At 43.3% G+C, this 22874-nt stretch overlaps 1 protein-coding gene across 1 annotated transcript in view; it reads right to left on the reverse strand.

Annotated features, from left to right (window-relative positions):
* Positions 1-22874, reverse strand: part of camta1a (calmodulin binding transcription activator 1a) — a 274592-nt gene that overhangs the window by 107288 nt on the left and 144430 nt on the right. The window contains exon 5 of the mRNA XM_051424831.1: positions 12589-12724. Within this exon, the coding sequence (XP_051280791.1) occupies positions 12589-12724 (136 nt within the window). The remainder of the gene's footprint in view (positions 1-12588; positions 12725-22874) is intronic.

Genomic DNA, 22874 nt, shown 5'->3' on the forward strand with positions numbered 1-22874 from the left:
ATATCTGTGTGTCTGTGTTTGGGAAATTAGCATGTGTACACTCTCACTGCCTCCTTTTCAGACTCCACCACCCAGCTCTTTTCAGTCCTCCTCCTTCCATCTCTCCCAATCTCCAGCCCTCCCCCTCTGCCCCAATATGTTCTTCCTCTTGCTCTCCAACAACATGTGGCGCATATTCCAGCTGTTTATTAAACAATGCCAGAGCATCCTAGGAGCAGGTGATGCAGTCAATTACTCCACAATTACCTGGGTAATTATGCAAAGGAGGAGAGAGAAGAGCAGTAGCAGAGGGATGAAGAGGACCTTGGCAGAGGTGGATTGGCTGTGTTGGCAGTGGTTGGGGTCTGGAAAGGCAAGCGATTGAGACTTTGAAGTGACAGCGCCAGAGAGAGTGCAGCTATAAAGGATGATGTGCCCCCTCACCTGCCAGAAACATACACTCACACACACATAAACAAACACAAACACAGCTTCGAACATTCAGCTTCTGCCCAAGCACACTGACATCCGGATGCTTATGTGTATGTGGCTTTTCTGAGTGCCCAAGCCTCCTGTTTTTGTTTTGGACAATAACTATAGTGTTTCTGTGTTTTTCACTCTACTCCTGTGACAATTAGGTGCCTTCCACCTGAGAGGCAGCAAAGAAGGGAGGGGAGGAGACAAGAGAAGATAGAAGAACATGGTAGAGGGTAGTAAGGACAGAAGGGATGAAAACAATAGGAAAAGGGAGAATAGGTGGAATCAGGGCAGACAAGGAAATCTGTGGGGAATTACATGTAGTCCTAATACTGATTAAATAAGTGGAGCTGCTTGTTTTCGTGTTTTGCTTTTAGCATCCTTTTTAGTCTATAATAAAAAAACAGGCACATTTGGTAACATGCCCATTTACTTTCTCTCAAACCCCAGTCACTACCACTAACAACCAGTGCTGCTCTGCAATCATCCATGTGGACTGTTTTACACATTGACAACGAAGCTCATGTCAGGCGGGCCTGACAAGCATGTCTTGGGGTAAATTGAACCACACAGTGGCTATTCTGAAACAAAAAGTGTCAGATGGAAGAAGAGGGCTTGGCGTATTGCCTGCCATGGGAGCTTTATGCACTCGGATTGAAAATATTTCCACTGGCAGGGTGAATAGTAAATTGCTTAGTGTCAGCTCATCACTTAAGGAGGATTGTTGGTGGGTATAATACTTCCCAGCACATGGCTTCTCCAAATAGTCTCAAGCCAGCCAACCCCTCTTAACTCTCTCCAAGCGTTCTGACGTGATGGTGTGGCTGGAGTCATGTCTGTGGACACTAAGCTTTTAGTTATGACTCCCCAAACTTGTCACTTTGGCTCATATATGTCTCTGTGTTGCAGATTAATTTATAAATCCCCCATCAAGGGGGAGGTTGACTGACCAGTCAAAGTAAACATGACCACATTTAACTGAGGCACAGTTGAAGGGAAAGTAAAGCAGAAAATGTTTTTACAGCAGATGAGATGGTGAGCATTCTGTGATCCTGAGAAAAAGCACAACCCTTTTGCTGATAAATTGTTTAAAAAAAGCAAAAGCATTTGTCCTTGGCAGAGTTATGATCTCCGTTTATTATGTTGTCCGTGTGTTCACCTGTCTGTCTGTATCTAGCAATGGGGCAGAATTAGGTGGTCACATGACCATTCTGTGTTAGTGAAGATGGGCATGAGGGAATTACCTCACAGCTCCGTATCTCAAATCTGTGGGATTAAGCTCCATTAAACATGGAGCGCCGCCGAGCTTTATCTTGGGATTTCACTCTGAGACAGAGCAGAGCGCACAAGGAGGAGGGAGTCAGGAGGGAGAAATAGCGATGAAACGTCCTTCACCTTTATCGACCAAATTATATAAAAAAGGAGGGATGAGAAAAATTGCTTGCCTTTTCCACAGTACGATGGTGGAGAGCTTGGCCATCACACTTGTGCGCGTAGCATGCTTAAACATCCAGACCGCTTCTCCAACACTGGCCACTAACTCTGTAGCTGCTCCTGCTCCTGGCACACACACATATTCAGTAAAAACAGGCCTTTCCCCTAGGCACACTGGTCACTTAATGAGAAATGACCACTGCTGAGCCTTTGCACTCTCCATGCACTTGACAAAAACACACACATTTTACACATACACACAAGCAACCACATTTGCAAATGCACAATCAAACCAGAATTTGCTTCAAGAGTAAAATTAATCTGTTAGTACTTTCCTTTCAGCTGATAAAGCTACACATTCAAAAAGTGACTATAATATTTTGAAATGCACTTTAGGAGAGTCTCTTTAGATTAAGTGTAGGTCAACGATTGTGAAATGAGTATCCTCCAAAAGTATCCTTACATTTCTTTGCAAAGGATGTCCATAAATAGCCTGTACATGACATCAATTGAATAATCAATAAGTCATACTTACACATTAGCACATTATCTGTATCTACCTATGTTTTAGCTTTGACCAAGAAAATGAACCTGCACGCTGCTCAATATATTAACTGTACAGCCTGTGAAAGAAAAAAAAAGGGAGCATGCTGGGAGTCAGGGTGGTCCAGTGATGAACACCTCCTGTGTCCTCCCTTCATCCTCTTTCTCTCTCTCTTGCTCTTCTCCCTCCTCTGGGCTGTTATTGATCTGATCTCCTCCTCTCTCAACTGGAGCCATGATTCATGTTGTTCCGACTGGCCCTCACTCACCACACACAGACACAGCTCAGTCATGCCCTCCCCAATCTATCTGTCCATCTGTCTCTGCCTGCTCTCCCTCTCTCTGCCCTCAGGCAAGTCAACCTGCTGTCCACATAGGGCCACCGTGGCCCCGTTTGCTTCTGTGTATGATTATTATCATTATTAATATCATTATTTATTTATCTTAATTGTTATTCATCCTTTGTATTGTATCTGTAAATATTCTTAGAGGATTTTATAATCAACATAAATCAACATTCAAAGTTGACTGGCTTTTCAAGTAATGCATGATGTAAATCACTGATGAACTTCATACGGGAAAGCATTCAGGAGAATGTATGATAGTAGTTTTTAATCCTATTTCAAAGTTTTCCTGAAGCTCTGCATGGCTGCCTTTGATAATACAGTAATACAGTAATTGTTTGTGTGTGCGCTATTTTTTCAATATATAATATTTCCCCGTTTATTCAGGCTTCATCTATTAAAGTGTTTCAGTCCATTCCAATGCAGAATTTTCATTTTCTGAAGAAAAAGAAAGAAAGTGAGAGACAGAGAAAAAGAGGAGAGAGAGAGACAGAGATGTGTATAGGCCTTGCAGCAGCAGGAGCACATAAAAGCCCAGCTTCAGCCAAGGCCCCTGCTCCAATGTGTAGAAATTAATTGAGTGAAAAAAATCTGCTGTTTAAGGTTGAAGTGGGTTATGGGAGGCAGTGTAACAATTGTTTTCTGTTTGCCAGAGGCTATATATCGTTCATTCCGGCTTTCTCTCTCCTCTCTGCTCAACACTCGCCTCTCCCTCCCTGACTCCCTCCCCACCCCCCTCCTCCCTTACCATCCATCCACCTTCTAAGCCTCTCTTGCTCCCTCCTCTCCTTTTCATCAGTCTTTTATTTTCCACAGTCTACAGTCCTTTTGATTCATTTTTATCTCTCCCATTTTCATCTATCACATAGGAGATTTTTTTTGTATCTTTAAACGTAATTTTCTAGCAATAACATTTCTGAATTATCCATTTATGAAATGAGGTTTTACTATATCTGCTTATGTGTATGTTCAGTGTGGAAATTCACTCACATATGTGGTGTACATACATACAATAACAAGGTTTTTTTCCCCTGAGATTCTGTCAGTAAAACCAAACATAGAAGTACATAGATGCAATAATTTGTGTGTGAGTATGCGTGCTTGTCAGTGCATCTGTCTACATGCATGCATCATTATTTAGTGACAGTGACATTAACAGGGGACCAGTGTCGACACACAATGCAGAACAAGCTTAGCACCCCCTTGGGCTTAAACAAATGAGACATTCTCTCTCTCACATTTAAACGTGCAATAGAAATCCACAAAAGTCTGTTGCCACCCTTCTTTGCAGCACTATCAACAAAAAATATAAATCAAAACGACAACCCAAAAAAAAAAAAAAAAAGCAAAACAAAGAACAAAACTTGAACAGAAACAGCGTTGAAAATCAACAGAAATTGAAGAAAAAAAACGAGGGACAAAGATACAGGAAGACACAGAAGCGAACATTTATTCAGATTACTGTGAAAAGAACAAGGTTAACATTGATGTATCAGCCAGGAATGGAATAAGAGAGATGCAGAATGCAATTCAAAAACAAGTAGAGATGATCAGAAGGCGAGAAATAGAAGGCACAAGACACAAAGTTATGACTAACAAAACTTACAAGACAAGACCATTAATGAGCAGACTTTTATCTGCATTAGTATTTACTCTGTTGCCCAAAGCAGAAGGGTTAAACCTGTTTCCTGTGTTAAACTCCTCTTTAGCACCCTTTCATGTAAAATATCAAACCTTTCAATATCACTCTGAGGAAAGCACAGTTGCTCACCCTGTATAATTCTATACAAACACTTAACCATTCTCTTTGAACTTTGCAGCTCCACTCATTATACCTCCTTTGAAGAGTGAATTCTGGAGCAATGCTACATTTTGATTTTGTAGTTATTAAATGTAACACAGCAGCAAATTACATCTAAACCTCTGTATTGCTGGTTAATAATACATAGACCATGTGCAGTAGCCAGCAGAATAAACAACCAAGCAAAAAGAAAGATAAACGTAGCCGATGAGCGAGACACTCGAGTATAACAAATTCATCTCACTGCACACGTCAATAGACAAATATTTTTGCAGATGAGGCGGAAAAGCTCCGTTGGAATTGTGGGGCCAGCTGTACTGACTTTTTGAGTAAAGAGGAGATAATGTCACTGGATGATTCCTCCCCAAAACCCCTGCCCCTCCGTGTATAGTAGTATCCTAAACACCTTTGCTGCGCTCCCTATCTGAAGGATAATAAAAGAACCAAGTGTTCCAGAGGCAGCAGGGGAAAGAAGAGATGGTTCTGCCAACAACATCCGAAGAAAACTGCTGCTCTTGACATAGGGGTCTGCCTTCACTACAGGAATGGCCTCATATTAACGTAGACCATTGGAGTAAGCGGCTTTTTCAAAGGGAAGAAGCAGATGGAGGTAAGAAAGAGGGGGGAAAGAGAGAGGAAAGGGAACAAGATAAGGCAGATGGGGAGAAGAAGAGGAAACCTGCAGATTCAGTAAAAGGCATATCCTGAAGAGATATCCAAGGCATTTCAAGAAATCTATATAATGCATTTTACAGGTTTTCAGGCATAGAAAACCACTCTTTGATTCTACTCAATAGACCTCAGCTGACCCTTTGGTCCTGGCCTGTAGACAGAAATGTCAGAGAAATGTGTGAACCAGCCAAAAGCTGGTTGTAGATCATTAAACAGAGATTTTGCAAAGAACTTGCACCTTGACATGAGGGAGGTGAAAGTAAGACTGATGTTGAAACTTCTTTCTTTCCTTTGAACTCCTACCTTTAAGTGAATCAACTGAATCCAGCAATGGGTTTCGAGGTCTAGACTAGAGTGGGCCTTTCGGTACATAACACTATACACTGTATCAGTTTTCTGAGCAGTATGAATCTCTGAAGAGTGTTCTGGCCTGGATCTGAGAAACAGTAGGAGGCAGAAGCCTTGGTGAAAGTTGCTCATTAACATAAAACCCAGGCCCTGCGTTGTCCAGGGATCTGTCTTTCGCTCACGAGACCAAACAAAAGAAAAATTCACAAACCAGAGTCATGCAAAGCCTGCTCACTGCCTGAAGTGTTTTGTTTTCTTCAGCCCTTCTACAAACCTCTTGCCCCTCCTTTGCATATCTGGTGCTGGTCCTGCTCTTCTACTCCAATACGGGGTTACATACATCAAACGCTGGCAAACTCACTTGATTTGGTGCACCAGTAGTATTAATCAATAATGGGACACATGCGAAGTACTGGTAAGCATTTGTGTTTCTGTCCCCATAGATTTCTGTTCCAAGTGTTGCCAAAGAATGAAAGGTCATATGGCTTCAAGTCATCTTCCTCCCTCATTTTACTGGGCTCCATTAGTCTTCTGAATGACTTTTTACCACTAAAGCAATGAAGGTGTCTGAAGCTGCTGGACAGCTCTCCCTTTTTCACAGCAACCCAGGAGGGAGATGGGGAGCTATAGCAGGGAGCCTCCATAAAGCCAGTCTTTAAATGTAAGTCAAAGTCCTCAAGTTTTGCAAGAAATTAAAATATTTCTCAGGCCATTTTCTTGGGTATTTCTTACTTCCCCGAAAGGAAATAACTATAAAGAAGGGGACCCCTATGGAGATGCCTCAGCATGACAACACTTCAACATGTAGCAACATGTGGTAAATTAAATTACTGAAGCTGTCGATAATGCACAGCTTTCTGACAGGCGCCTTATACATTCGCTCCCTACAGCAACCTTTCCAAAATTAGCCCCTCAAATCCGGCTGCTGGATTGAAATGGTGATAGCAGGGTCAGCATGAAAGACAGACTGAGGGCTTAACTGCTGCTGAGTGATTCGGCAATTGTAAGAAGTAAGAGAGGAAAACTAATTACTGCAGTCTTAAAGGAAAACCATGGGTAAAGTGGACGTTCCCAGTGCTGGGGGTAAGGCATTCATGTGGGAAGGCTTTGGTTCAGTTGCTAATAACAACATAACAACCCCCATTAAGCCATTATGCTGGGGAGAGGATCACTGCTTTAATCTACTGTGCTGGATTTAAAAAAAAAATCGCACAATAACTAAAATGGATATCCAGGTCTCACCTACCTCCCTTGCATGGCCACATCTAAAGCTTAATGCTGCAATTTCTAATAAAGATCTTACTTGATGCTTTTATATTCCTTCTTCCCAAGGTTATGTTAACTTGTATTAGCATTAATAAATGAGAAGCCAAGCTGTAGTAAGTAAACCATATACTTTCTGTGCCTATACAACCACTCACTGACTATTGCTCTATTGTATGTGAGAGCTGAAAGTTAGGAGTTATAACCATGGTAACCGCTCTTTAAAATATCACACAGATTGGTCTTAACTCCTCGACAATCAGGTAATTCAAAAAGGAAGAGCTAGCTAGCTGTGTGAGCTCCAAGGCAAGGAAAAAAATAGTGAATAACAAAGCAGGCTCCAGGAGAAGAGAGAAGACAATGGAAACAGTAATCGATTTACTGTCTTTACAGAGCAGGCAGCTGACTGTTGTCTAAAAGACAGCCTATAAGTTTGAATAAAAATGGAAAATACAAACTTTTTTGCTTTGGGCATTGCCTGTATCAGTAATCTGATCTTAATTTCACAGTTGAGTTGGAGCAGGGAAAGGAGGGAAAGCATGCACGGTGTCACCTCCTCTCAGAAACAGGGGTTTGTTTAGTGCCCTCTCACATCTGGCCGCACAATCTGGTGATATCAGCCACTGGATCTGTAAATCAGTGCTACCACCACTACTGAAAACACATACTGCCATCCAAAGCAACTCTATTTCACAGATATGCAGCTAGTTTGATAATTTACCAATGGCCGTGAAATTGTGGAATTTTATTTTTTCCCACTACCTTTTTAACTAGCAGACAAAAAGTAAAAGTATAAAGCTGTGTCTCCAGAGAGTCAAATTAATTCAGGTATAAATGTGCTTTGATGGACAAAAAATGTTTGATTGGCTGCAAAAGGAAGGACTAGAATACTGGTAAAAAGAGGAGCTAAATGTTGAAGGTCATGTGATATTGAAAGCCAATGCAGTGTAGCATCCAGCGCGCATCTACTAGCATCCACTCCATTACAACATTAGCAACTAATGTTTTGACATTTGTCTTCATTATTATCAATGAACAGAGGCGATTGAGCCACCAGCATGCTCCATTACCTTCCTTCATTGCACAGTTGCACAGTTGAAATCACACATTAGGGTGGATCCAACATGAAATGACAAGTTACGGGAGCTAAGGACACACCAGCTGATTATTTAGGTGGCGGAGGGTGAGAGGGTTGGGTGAAAGGATGGTGGGGTGGAGCTGAGACAGGAATGGGAGTTAGGGAATTGGTAGAGAAGTGTATTGGCATTAAAGTCTGGGGAGTGTGGGGGCGCAGAGCAGCACAGCACACCTTAAGAAGAGAAGCTCATTTCAATCGGTATAATTAGCCTGTGGTAATGAAATAAGTCAGAGGCACTGCCACCTTCACTTAAGAGAAAATCGATCTGCGTTTGAGGGAGTTTATTAAAGCTTAGGAATAATGGGGAGAAAGGATAGAAGGGGTGTAGGAGTGGAGGAGATGAGGGGTTGAGCCGACATTAACAGCTAATCAGATAAGAAGAGGTGGTAGAAGCTTGACAAGAAGCAGAACAGAGATCAGTTGGAGTTTGTCAAAGCAGATGTGTTTGAGGTCTCTGCTATTTCACAGCAAGAAGCCAGGGGATGCTAGAGCTATGCACACATGAGAGATACAGTTTGAATTAAGATGACATCACTCTGTGAGAATAAAGCCAATCAAAACCTGGTGTAGCTGAGGATGCTGACTGATAGACAGCCACGAACATCTTCAGAGTGATTGCAAGGACCCCCATTGATGTTGGGCAATGGCCAGGAGCTGCCAAACAACTTGAGCTTGGTAAGAGCAGGGTGTGGTGAGATAATCACTGATGGACATCTCTCCTCAGGTGCCCCAAATGCATGCTGGTTGCTGGGGGTGCTGCTTGCTCATTTATCCAGCCGTCTGGCCAGCTCACCTGGAGTGATGGGGGAGACGTCAGGAAGGCAGGCTGCTATTTCACGGCCTGTTAAGCGCTAATGCCGCAACATGCCCTGCGCTCCAATTTTAGGGAACAGGGAGCATTACCGCCCAACTCAAGGTTCTGTCCGTCTGGACTGTGGACTTGGAGAGTAGTGCAAGGAGGAGGGGGGAGGACGGAAAGGGCAGTAAGGAGGAAGAGAGGTGGGAGTAGTAAGGACAATGAAAAATCTAGTGAAAGAATTAAAAGAAATGAAAGACAGAAGAAGGGGGTGGAAGAGAAAAAGACACACAAAGCGAGTAAAAGGTAGAGACAGAGAGAGAGAGGAAGAAAGAGAGTAGAGCCTTGGTTTACACGGGCTGCTGAGCCAGCACTGTGGAGCAGACAGGACAGCAGCAGCACACGCTGACATCTACTCCTGCCACGCAAGGCTGCTTCTCGCAGGCCCCAGAAGGCCCCTGGCTCCCGGACTCAAAGCCTCTCCCTCGCTGGAGCCACTGAACATCACTGGCCTGAACCACCCACAACACTTGTCCTCTCTGTGCACTAAACCTGGCCCATGTAATAGCCACAGAACCTCTATTAAGCACTGGGTGGCTGGGGAATCAGAGCAGCTACAGCACAGCATGAGTGATGTAAACTCTATCCTGTAAAACAAGTAAGGTTATGCTCAAGTTATGTCTTGTGGAGATATGATATGAATTACATATTTAAATAGATCTGTCTTTTCTCCTTCTAAATAGAGTAGTAAGCAGAAATAGATAGCTATTTCTCTTCTCCTGAGGTCTCATACTTTGACTGTGCAGAAAGAAAAGGTCAAGTCATTTGTATGTGCTTACAGTAAACATGACTGCACATGATGGGTCATGGATCCCATCATAGGCTGGTTACAACACTGATGGATCACCTTTCTCTGTCAGTCTTGGGGAGTGAGGTGTATAAAGGACATGACTCAGGTCTTCCAAGGCTGCAAGACACAGTCTCAGTGTTATAACTCAGCACAAACAATGTGTGCGCTGTATTTTTATGTGCAGTTTGTGAAATAGCAATTATGGTCCACTTTCTATGAGCTCCCATGTGGCTTTGCAGCTCTGAGTCAGTTTCTGCATGTGTTCTCTCTCTCCACTAAGCTCACCTTCACACCTTGCACTGGCTTTGCTGCTCACAGAGCAATTAGCTCTGGTAAATTAGACTGGTTACAACATATAGGAGCTCACAGAGCAAAATCACAGCATGGAGAGTTACAGTTTGTTCCGAATTATTGCCGACAGCTCAATGAAAAGCGGACTTTACGCGTATGACCCATGATGATTTTGCTTTAATATACCCTTTATCTTTTGTTGCATATTGTACACTGCACTCTACAGGTTTAGTAATTTGATAACTATCTCGGACTTTGACTGCTTATTGCTACTGATGGACATAAAATACTGTAATAGTCACTGGGGCATTACTCAATGTTCACCTGAGATGGAAAGAAAACATCCTTCTTCAAACACCCAAGAATTATGTTACAAAGATATCTGCCCCTTTTTATTTTCAACATGTGTTGCTTCTGTTTCTGAAATGTGCGTCTTTTGACGCCCCAAGTGCACATTGCACAGGCCATGGCAAGTCAATAGACCACACAGCATATACAGCACAATATGTAGCATGAAGAGAATCTGGAGTGCTGCCCTGGATTTAAGAGTCTTTTGTGTTTTATTTCACGTGATTTCTCACCTCAAGAGCCAATCTCTTCAGCTATGTCTTACCAGGAAATGTCTTTTTTTAATATAATTTTTATAAAGCTGGGACTGTTGGTCACAGAGGTCTGGATATATTTATGCCATAGCCGTATGTTTCTGCTCATCTATTGTGACAGCTACAAGACCGCAGAAGAACACGTGCTATCACTGGACAAGAGAAGTAGCGAAGATACAGTAGCTGTGATGTACCAGTTGAGAGAAAGGCTCTGAAGAAAAACAGCTGCTTTTCTGGAGCATTGACCAGCATTGATGCTGGAAAATAGGACAGTGGCATACAGTACAGAATTCTTTTGGGGGACAGTGCTTCCACGTGTGCTTAAGTGGGCCTAGATGATATAACAGACAGCTAAAGTAAGGTAGATGTGGGGCCATTTTCAACTGACATCTGTTGCCACTTTCTATTAATGTTCTGCTTTAGACATGTGCTTATTTATATTGCATATGTATGCTTTAAGACTGGTTTGGGGGAACAGCTGGTTCTTGTATTAACTGTACAAGCCATGTTTACCAGAGAAGATACTCCTCCTATTACACCCTAATGTCCCTGGCTTCTTCTTGAAGGGGCACTTTGAGGACAGAACCAAGAGGTCAATCATGATGCCATCTTTCTTTATTACTGGAGGCGGCAAATCCACAAATCACCAATGAGGGTGGGACCTGGGTAGAGCTGAAGCTGGTCAAAGGTCCACCAACACGGTTTAGGTGAGTTCACCTTTACTGACAAAAATGGAATGGGGAAATTACCGTATCCTGTTATTGAAACAAAGTGCATATACTTCATATTAGTTTGAGGTTTTCCTATTAACTGAGGTTGTAACTGCTGTATTGGAACTTCTGTATTGTTGTTAATATACAACTTGTGCAATTGCCACTTGGATTGAATAGACTCAATGCGTTTGCCAGTGAAAAAGGATTTGAGTAAGAAATGCTAGTCCAAAAAGGGCAGAATCACTTCTCAATCCCTGTCTGTAGAGATTTATGTGTATTCTGTGGAGATTGAAAAAGACTGAGCCTACACACTAAACATTACTGCATCTATGTTCACATTAATATAACTGTATCAATGCAAGCTGACTGAATAAACCTCCTGTAAATCCAGGACTGTCAAGAAAGTAGAAAAATATGTAACACTCCAAAAGGATGGATGTACGTAGTCCCAACAGGTTATCAGACCACTGCAGGACCAGAGATGACACTGAGCTGGCAAGGCGAAGGAAGAGGCCATTTTCTTGCAGTGACAAATATCTGGAGGAGTACAAACAGAGAGCAGAGCCCCTGTTGGGAGAATGTCTGAGCTTTGTCTTTGTCATACTGTGTGACAGACTCACAGCACCACTCCCTGAGGTGTGTGGTTATGTGTACATGTGCGTGAATTGTGTGCAGGTGTTTGTGTGTGTACATGCGCACACACACACACACAAATGGGACACCAAAATCTCCCACCCTCACATCTCTACTCTATTTCAACTTGTAGCAAATTTGCTTCAACACAACTGTAATCAAAAGAATTAAAGAAGTCTGGGGCTGAGACTTGCCTGGTCTAATATATGGGCCAGCTTATTAATCAGCCAGGGTGCCCACAATGCATTGCCACCACCTCAGGTCAAGCCAGATTGAGCCTGGGTGAGCCAAGGACAGATACAACTGGGCTTTTTATGGCAGCGGCTGGTATGGGGAGTGACTTGGAGTGAGGTGAGGGAACGCTAGCTCCACAGTACTGCTTTGAGCCAGCAAGATTAATGTAGGCTCTCTGGAGCAAAGGCAACATCCAGAGCCTTAATAAGGTACAAACAATCGGTTCCACTCCACCGGCTTCCCAGGGAAAACTATTGTTGTGCTGCATTGTTTCTTGGTAAGGCTCCTTGGAGACACGAGCCGACTGCAGCATGTGACTGTCTCCATTACAGCCAGGGGAGAGCTCACCGTAGACCTGTGTTTGTCTGTGTCAGGGTGAAGGTTGGTTCTCGCCAACCCCATACCCACCCCCACCCTGCCTCTTTTCCCATTCACTCCATATAAATCCAAACTCTTGTAAGCGCACTCACCTCAACTCCCTGTACTTTCAACTTCATGTGATCCTCCCGTGTGGTCTTCCCGTCTTTCCTCTTCTTCCAACAGTAGCCATCCTTTCTGTACTTCACCTTCTTCCTATTGTACAATATCATCGACCCATTCTGCGGCCTGGATCCATGGAGACAGGACAGAGAGAGGGAGAGCAAAAGAGAGAAAGATGAAATGAGATGAGAAGAATTTTTAGGCAAAGCTACAGCACAGCTCGGGGACTCATTTTAGAGATGTACAAAGAGGCCCGACACGAGTCTGCGCCAGGCAGAAAATGCACCAGTGACTTAGATGACAAGATTTCTTTATGGTGTTTTTCAGCATTGGTATGCACAGTTTGACAATGAACAAAGCACCCTTCAGCATACATTTCTCCCAATAAGAAGTGTGTGTGCTCTGTGCAGCTGAAGTGACACGGCGCACAGAGTAAATTACATGAAGGCCAGTGTGTAAGGCAAGCAGCATGGTGGTAGGGTGTGGGGGGTGGATTCCTTCCTTATCTCTCATTCATCCAACTTAAATGAGTTGTGGTGTTGGAAGTCCCTAGGGGTAAGAAAAAGATCCTCCCTCACACTCCATTCATAATTCATTCTCCCTCCACCAGACCACAGCCTGTAGGCTCATAATGATATAATGTAACTATTTGATGATAATCTGCCTTTCCACTTCGATTTGTAATAGAGGCATTTGGCGCTCAGTGTTAAACATTAACAGAAAGTGTAGCATAAAACATTTATGACTTACTCAACAATTAGTGAGCAGTTCAACATAGCTTTGTGTGTGTATTTGTGTGTATTGTGGAGTGTGGAGGCTATGTATCGTCAGTTAGAATCCATACATATGCCACACTGCGCATCAGTTTCTCACACACTTTTGCATTCCTCACACACACACACTCACACACACACACACACACGACACACAGCTGGTATGATTTGGAGCTCTCCCAAATGAGAAAAGGTTTGCCTCAGTGTTTGGTGCCTCACAGTGAATGAGTGGGAAAGCCGCCTGCCCAAGCTGCTGAGGAGGCAGCGTAACTGTTGAGGGGGGCTTAACCATCCAGTCAGCTGGTGAGCCTTGTTAGTCTAGTGCTCCCTGCTCACTTGCATAGACACAACACACACCAGACACAAACATAAAACTAGAAAAACTCTCATCAAAGAAATGAAAAAAAGCTGGGTTTATTTGTGTCGTCTGTAACAGTATTCAAAATAAGAACACCCAACAGTTGTTTTGCGTTGTTTTGTTGTTAATTGTAAAAAATATTTTCTCAAGGTTTATTTATAATGGTGCATGCATCATTTTGCAGGGCTGCCTTTGGGGGCCAGGGCGCGTGTTTATCTTGGTATCACTCATCAATCATTTTCCCGGCCGGATCTCAGGGGCCAGTGGAGAGGGAGGAGAAAGGGGAAGGTGGGGTCCCTGCAGGCCCCTGACAGCACCTTCTAATGAGAGACGCCACTCACACACTGACGTGTTCACTCCTTTCCTCCTCCCTTCCTCTCTCTACAGCACTCTCTTCTTTCCGTCAGTCAACTCAAGCTGTGCACTAGGGAATGTCTTTGTCTCCTCCCTTGCTCCAACTCCTCTCCTGCTTTCTCTCTCCCTCTTGTTTCATCTGTCTCAGAATCCCTCACCTCCACTCTCCCACACCTCCCTCTCGCCTGCTGTCTTCTCCTCGCTCACTACCCTCTCTTGTTTAGTACTCAGCATACTTTGCAGAAAACAACTATTAAACAGACATTTTTATTGGTCAGTTTGAAAAGTGGAACTGCTCAATGGCTGTGCGGGATACAAGAAGTATAAATTGTGTTCTAGTTTACAGCATCCGTAATGTCACCCATCGTGGAGGCGTGATCATAAATGGCACTCATGAACTAAGAACTTTGCAGATTGCTGCAATTTCAACATGTACTTCCACGGATTTGCATCCCAAATGTCATTTGAAGGACACTCATTTGACATGCCTACATCAGCACTTGGTATCAAACACCAGAATGGCCCTCTCTAACAGTGTGATCCTATTATTTGTTTCAATATCATTCTGAGTTTTGTCCTTCAAAAGATACAAGGAGTGTGTGCTTCTTAAAATGTAGCTCTGCTTGAGACAAAAAGATGGGTGCAGATGAGATAAGGCAGAAAATCAAATGACACAGGGCTATCTGATCTCCTCCAGAGCACTGGAAATTGGGGTGAGGCTTTGGTGTCAGAGGCTCCACGCCGTATTTATCGGCTCTGCGCAAAAACTTATTCGCTCAGCTATTTTTGAGGGACTGTTAGGTAGATGCTATTTTCAATTCAAGGCACTTTGGACCCAGAGGAGAAAGCCTAGGCACCCACACTGGAGTAGGTCTGAGGCAGAGGCCAGTCTAAAATGCATGCTTTGGCAACCTAATGTGTCTCCTCTCCCTCCTGCTGTCTCCCTCTCTCCCACCCACTCATCTCCTACCACTGTATACTTAGGCGCTTCAATTAATCTTATCAGAATTATACATATTTATACATGAGGGGAAAAAGCTAACTGCTCTGTTATCAAAGACGCATGACAGGAGGCCCTCTGTCTCAGATGCCTAAATGTGGCAGATTAATATGGAAATACAGGCCTCTGACAAAGTGCACACAAGCTCCACAGCCGCCTCTCTCCTCTTTGGAGTTTGCAGCGATAATAAGCTTTACCCTCAGGGTGGTGTTAGGCCTTGTCCAGTCCTTTAGGAATCATTCATTTACCCAGGTAATGGCATTCACTCAATCAGATTTGTTCATTTGAAAAAGTCGGGGGAGGGTGGGGGTTTATGAGGTTGGTGACGTGTTCAGCATGGGTAACAAAGGCAAAGCAGGGCAGCCCTGGCCTGTAGACAGGCAAAACACCCTCTCAGGCTCAGTTTCACTGTCTAAAGGCCTATAGGCACTAACAGAGAAAGGAGGAATAAGCTAAAACAGACAGACAGAGAGAGACAAATCTGCCCGAGTGAGAGAGATTCTCCTGTTCCAACAGGGATCAGTGGAGAATCCACAGCTCTGGTGAATCATCCAAAAACCCCAAATGTGAAAACACAGTGATGAAACTATGAAATGTTCTGACTTGAATAAACATTATATTTATGCAGAACACAAACAAGCTTATTGTGTAAGTACATACACATTTTTGGCAACTATTATCTGTTCATAGAATACCAAAACTAAACAAAAAAAAATATTACTTATAATACATGAAATAAGCTATTACTGTATTACCAGGCTCAAAACCACTCAACTGTATCAAGTGTACTCAAGTGTAAGACAAGCATACTGAATTTTAATTATTGGTATCCCAGCTTATAATAGTAAGAATTATGTGCATCTGGATGTATACTTGTCATAAGGGTTAGACAGAATTGAATATTTATTTTTCTTGGTGAACCGGAGTAGCAGTAGCTGAGCTCTAGCCTCCCACCCCCTCCTCACTCTACCCTATTCCCCATGATGCCCTGGGTTTGATTAATACCATACATGCTGTTTTTCTCCCCAGCAAGCTCAACTGGCAGTGCAGCCAGGAGGAGAGTAGAGTAGAGTATAGTATAGTATAGTATAGTATAGTATAGTAGAGTAAAGAAGAGGCGAGAAGAGGAGATGAGAAAAAAGGAGAGGTAAGGAGAGAAGAGGAGAGGAGAAGTGGAGAGGAGAGGAGAGGAGAGGAGAGCTGGGTCAGAGAGGCTTTGAAGATCGGAGGGTGAGCTGGTAGGGGCCTGAAGTAGCTCAGGAGGGAGGCGACACCTGCTGTTCTCAATTACCCATCAGAGCCTTCAGCCATCACAGCCTTTACCCCACTGTGTCAACAACGACACTCACACCTACTACTCATCCAAACACATCTACACACACACAAACACACACCTACATTTGGTGTCACACACCAACCCTATTAAGTATAAATATGAGGCACACATATGCCCCTGAGCACTCACACACATGCAACACACACGTACACATACACACCAAGTTTCTGGTAACCTTGTTGCACCATCTAGGGATAACATTAATAGCAAGAAGACTGACAGAACGTCAATAAAACACTGATGCTGGTCATTACTGGTTCTGTCAATCATAGGTAAAACATAGGTCACATGTGTTGAAACACATGGGTGTGTGTGAACACACACATCTGGAGCTGTCGACACTGAGCAGCGGCATTTCCACGTATAATGTAATTATACTTCAAGCAACGGCACTCTATTAGATGGCACATCATCTCTGAGCTGGTGTGAGCGGAAAGGTGCTGGTACTGTGTTGGGAGCGCCTATCTGGACGCATCACGTGCGATTGATGACTCGCAGATAAGCCGCTCCCTTCAGCCCTGCCAAAGAATGCATCAGGAAGTGGGGCGTTCGCTAAAACTACTTTAAATGTAAATCTGCCACGGCCTCAGGATTGAGATTCATTGTCTGCGCTACTCTGAACCCCTCCAACTCCCCCGCTAGTGTTCGTATGTCGAGACGCCGCAGGTCGCGTATCTCTCTGACTGCCAATGAGGCCTCAGCGCCTGGTCACTGTCATACCCACAGTTCTTACTACTCTAGTCCTGAGTGGCCTCAGCCCTCAACCATGAATGCATAATTATATATGGTAATTAAGGGAGTAAGGGGCATTATCGTGGGTCAGTCAGCTGGAACAAGTTACGCAACATCTTTTAAATCATCACATCATGCCTTTCTCTCCGTAACATGTTCATCTTTTTACTCTCTACTCTGGACTGTCTGGTATATGGTCACGGTCATCTTGTAAAAGTATTAAAGAGAAAGTGGTCACAGCAACTGAATTATAAAGTTAAGTTTCCCAAATATGACATCACGTATCTCCAAGGCTGTACAGATGGAGCACAACGTTTGTTTACCCAATGTGTTCATCTAAATACAACAGTAATGATGAGAGGGTAGCTGGGCCCCTGGAGTTGTAATTCAGGATAGGGAGACAGATCGTGTGCCTCCCCTCTTTCTCTCTATCTATACTGCCGGTGACTGCCACAGAACTCAGGCCCCGGCCCACTGCCCTCCAGCACAAAACAGATGTTCCCCCCGCACTTATCTCAATGAAAAAATCACAGACAATTTACAAAGAATATAAATTACGGTTGTAGCTACACATCAATGTCTCTGTCCCTATAAGACCTTGTAAAGAGGATAAGGGTGAATTGGTGTGGGAGGGTGGATTGTTGGGAGACAACATAAGGCGGATGGAAGCAGTAGGGGAGGAGGGTGGTGTTGCTCTTATCTGGTCCACAGCAGCCCGGCAGAATGAGAGAGAGGCTGGTGACTGGCGGTGATGCTGCGCTGATAGTGCTAAGCCGGTTTCATGCACATTTCAGGGAGGCTGCCATCACTTCTCAGACTTAAAGCCCTCAGCTCCTGCCACTGGATGAGGTCGGGACGTTATTTACAAATAGCCATGTTATACACTGGTTACACCGGTCCATTCTCTGTGTTAACTCATACAAACATAGCAGTGAGGGCTAATGTGCAGCTTTGATGTACAGCTTAGGTGACACGGAATTTGAATTTCAGCGCTTGTAAGGTTTTGGCTGTGAAGACATTTCTTATTCACTTGAAATGCATACTGTCGCGTATGCGTGCGTGTGTGTGTGTGTGTGTGTGTGTGTGTGAGAGCGTATATAATAAGTTTAACTGGGTAGAAATGTTGATGACTTTCAACTGTTTGCTCAAAAGCCATCCACATCATATTTGTGGTGAATGCTATTTTCAGCCTTTAGTCAGTATGCATATGCTTACTTGGAAATAGCGACTACAGAGACGATGATTCATACCTTGCATCCTCTCCGCTAATCTTCACAAATCATCCGTGGTGTGTCTCAGTACATTGTAAATAAATGTGCCATCAGAATGAAGCTTCTCTATAGCCTGGCTCCTGCTGACAACTACATGCTGTGCACATCGTGCATGTTTAGACTTAAGTCCTGTAGCACTGCCTTATTATGACAATTTGTAAAGAGGATGGTTTTGTACTTTCAATAATGGGCAGCAGGGAATTGCACAAGCCTTATTTTATGTCATGGGGTAGTGTTGCTTTTAGCAGCTTACGTTCTGCCATGGTAAGAAAATACTAATGCAATTGAATCTAAGTCGAACCAGACTGCAGCAAGAAAAGGTCAGGTTTTCATTATTAGTAACAACAACATTGTTTTCTATTAAAACGAGAAGTAGGAGAATTCAGCCACCAAGTTAACGATGTGGTCATGTACTTTCAAGAGCCTAATTCAGTGGAGGATCAAATATTTGTATTTCTCTTTAATTCAACAAGTACCCTAAACTTGTTTCATTGACAGTATTTAAGATAAAAGTGTAAATTAAGTTACTGACTAAGTGATTGGTCAAAAGCCAGTATGAAAATAAAAAGCAAAGTCAGGTCAGAAGAATAAAACAGTTGATCAAAATATATAAAGCTGGAGCACAAACTCTAAAAGGTTTATATGCATTCAGTATGGAACACCCACTACACGTATTATAATGTAAAGATAATGCACTAAAATTCTTTAAAAATGGGGTACAATCCTAGATGATATGGGTATATGGGTAGGAGGACCTTGAAGTCCACCTGAGGTGAGGGTAGTTGTCTGTCTCTCCAGAGACCAGAATAGAGACAGGATGAGGCAAGGACAGGCTGTCCTCCCCATCATGCCTCACGCCGGACCAAGCTTATGGATCACCTGGACATGGCCCTCCTTCAGTCTCTCCTTCAGAGCAGCATTGTGCCACCACAGTGTCACTGACCTTCCCCTATTGATCCCCCAGTGACGGAGCACAGCTAAGGCCAGCTATTGAACCACTTATGATTAATTCACAAATCCTGCCTTGTCCACAAAAAAGGTGAAAGAACAAAGCACAAGCAGTAGGAACAAGTGAAAAGAGAGACAGATAAAGAGCCAGTGAGGTCAAAAAACTCCACTTTTTTAAAGTGAGACAGAACTACAGAGTTCGCAGTGCTGCTTTACAAGCTGACCAAGCTATAAAGCACATCTCAGAGTCCCTTCTGTCACAAAAACCATCAGCACAGTGATGGAGAGGAGCGGGGTCAGGTTGAAAAGAGGGAGTGAGAAAAAAAGGAGTAGGAAAAGGGAGAGAGACAGACAGGAAAACAGAAAGAAAGAAAATAAGCTATTCTTCCTCTGCCTTCTCCTATTCCTTGGTCCTATTTTAGTCATGAGGATAGACCAGTGGGGGTGAGAGTTTGAAATTGAGCTGTAACTCTATCTGTGTGCTGGAGCGAATCAGAAAGTCTATCCCACCTTTCACCTGGGAATCACAGCTCTCTCTGTGCCCTGTCTGGTCACCATACCAACCACAGCCAGGCATCATGGGATTAATTGGAGCCCAGGGCTCAGCAGCAGCTAATGCACAGATAGAGAGTGAGGGGAGAAGGACGGACATCAGCCATGGTCAAGTGATGGTGGCCATGCAGATCAAATCGAGTTTTAGGCATTGCGCAGCTGATATGGTCTCGCGGTAGCACTAAACATATTGGAGTCAAAGCCACCTCCGCAGTAATGCTCGAATTGGATTCCAGGATGAAGTTCATGGTATAGCGTTCGTTTTCTTCTCTGATCCCTGTGTGTGGTGTGGGGATTTTACACAAACAGTGACACACTGTGATTCGCCTCCGTAAACACAACCTGTGCCAGAATGTTGAGTATACAGAGCTTCAACAGAGGGGAGCCTACTGTGTCGTGTATGGTCTTGATATGAGATAAAAAGGAAAATGACAGCTGTAGATGAGCAAATACAAAGTCGTGTTTCCTATCAAATTCAATGGTCAAACAAAAAAGTCAAGTAAATTTCCAACTGAAAAGTTTGATTTCTATTTTTAGGTGCCCTTTTAACATTGCCAGGGACTATTGTTGATTAATGACCGTTGTCATCAAAAAAGGAACAACATAAAGATAATCTATTTGCTTGAAAAAAGTAATTTTTAAAAGGCTGGAATGAGAATGTTATGCCAGTTTGATAGCATTTCTTTTCCACAACACCTTAATCAAATGATAACACATGCTGGTTACTCCTGTTTAGTTGTTGGGAATTAAAAGTAATGCTCACTGGTAATATTTTCATAAATGCAGTGGATTGTCTGCGATCAGTTAATTTATTGACCATCAAAATGAGCTTTGACTAGCCTTTGCACTGCTGCAACAGAGCAGTGTGTGGGACAATCAGTATGATCCAGCTTTCGACAAAACAGATTAAAGCTGCTCAGCTAGCCAAAAGATCAGATTGTGGTTGTATTGGGAAGCTTTCAGCTGTGAATGTGTGCAACTGTGTCAGTGTGGAGCAGGGCATTCATATAAAAGAGACTTCAGGCTCAGTGAATCTACGTTTCCCTGGTTAAACAAAGAAAAGGAAAAAATAAATAAACAAAAGAAGACCATGATGGCTAGCCCTGTTTGCTTGTTGACAATTAAAAGTAGACCATGCTGTTTCTGTAGACGCTCTGGAGACAGTTATATGCTAACCACTGACCATAAAACAGTTCTGTAAGCAGATCTGTTGCACATACTTTAGTGATGGATGGAGGGATGCCCATCCAGGCATGGCCTAATACACAGACAATCCTCATGGAACTGCACGAGTATGGTGAATGCCCCTGAACACTGCTAAAAATGAAGCACAGACGCTGGATTTCCGAATGTGACATTATTTGTCACAGACAGTACAGATATGCAACCAGAGGGCTTGGCTTAAATAGTTTTATCATGTCTTTAAGTCAAAACAAAAATAATATAAATATGAAAACTTAAAGGTTTAAGAAGTATCAATCTGAGCAGTTTTTCTTCCCGTTATGAACCATGACATTTTTTTTTTTTTTGACTGTTTGCAATTCTTTTTAAAAGAGTACATTTTATAGGCTCATCACACATACTATTCCACCAGCTACATTCTAAAATCTTATTATTTCTGACATGTTTTGTTGCTCTTATTCTGAGTTTGAATAATCTGTCCAATAGCACAATGGAGGCAAATAGGAGAAAATAAACAAATGTATAAAGAGATTGACTGAAGGGTGCAATGAGACTGAGAGGGTATGGGTAGTATATGATATAATGGGTGAGAGTGTTAGTCAAGTGGTCCCACAGGCCCTGACGCTCTCTCACACTCAATTTCTCTGGGTATGTTTGTATATGATGACCCTTGACCTTGGCCCCTGGCACATGTCTGAGATCACTCCGCTCCATCTCTGATGCATCAGCTGGGGCCAGGACCTCACACACACACACAAGCACACTCAGTGTGACTGAGTGGAGCATAGGATAAGTCAACCCTGTTTCTCCTGGTTATACACACCAACACTGATAGGCTTTACCCAGACAATGAAGATGATAGACTGTGTGTGCCCCGCTATGTTTATCTACCACCGTCCAGCTACAGACTCCCGCAGCCATCTACATGTGCATGTACACACACATTTGAATACACTCATAAAGTAGTCAGCAAGGCACACCTCTAATCATGGCCAGCTCTGCCTTTTCATTTTCCAAGTTCAGTGGCCCATTGAGCTCCCACACACTAAATCACATCAACGCTCTCTCCTCCATAAATGATCCACACACAAACATTCTCTCTTTCCTTTCTTCCTTTCCGCCTTTTGTTTCTTGAAAACATATTCAGACACACACACACACACACACACACACACACACACACACACACACACACACACACACACACACACACACACACAATATACAGACAGAGACACACTCCTCAAGCATGGCTGGTATGATAGTAGGTATAGTGTAATAAATCCCACACAGCTTGGGGTGGACTAAACACAGATGCAATGAGCATCTAGCTATGCCTTCCAGAGACGGAAGAGGTGTAACACTCCTATTCCAAATCCATAAAATGTTTATCCTCAGTCTGGCACAGAGCATGACTTTTACACACTTCCTGCAGCAGCATTTCCAAACTAAAGCAGCACGCAGGCCTGCCACACCGGCCTAGCTGATTGACTATTTCCCCCATATTTGACACACCAGTGAGTCTGCTCATCAGTCACCTCAGCAAGTAGGCTCTGAGAACTGGGGAGGTGGGGTTGGGGGGAGTCAAGGCAACAGCCACAGCATGGCAAAGAGCTTGCTTCTGGCTCTGTGCCGCATATAGTGTCTGGCAAAGGGAGACGGAAATCTATGCTTCATTCATCAATGTGATCAATGTGGTACGTACAGTTAGTAGTATACACAACTTTTCAACTGATCAATTGCTCATATTTCTTTCAAATATCATATTCT

This window comes from Dicentrarchus labrax, unplaced genomic scaffold (genome assembly GCF_905237075.1).
Source record: "Dicentrarchus labrax unplaced genomic scaffold, dlabrax2021, whole genome shotgun sequence".
Classification (NCBI taxonomy): Eukaryota; Metazoa; Chordata; class Actinopteri; family Moronidae; genus Dicentrarchus; species Dicentrarchus labrax.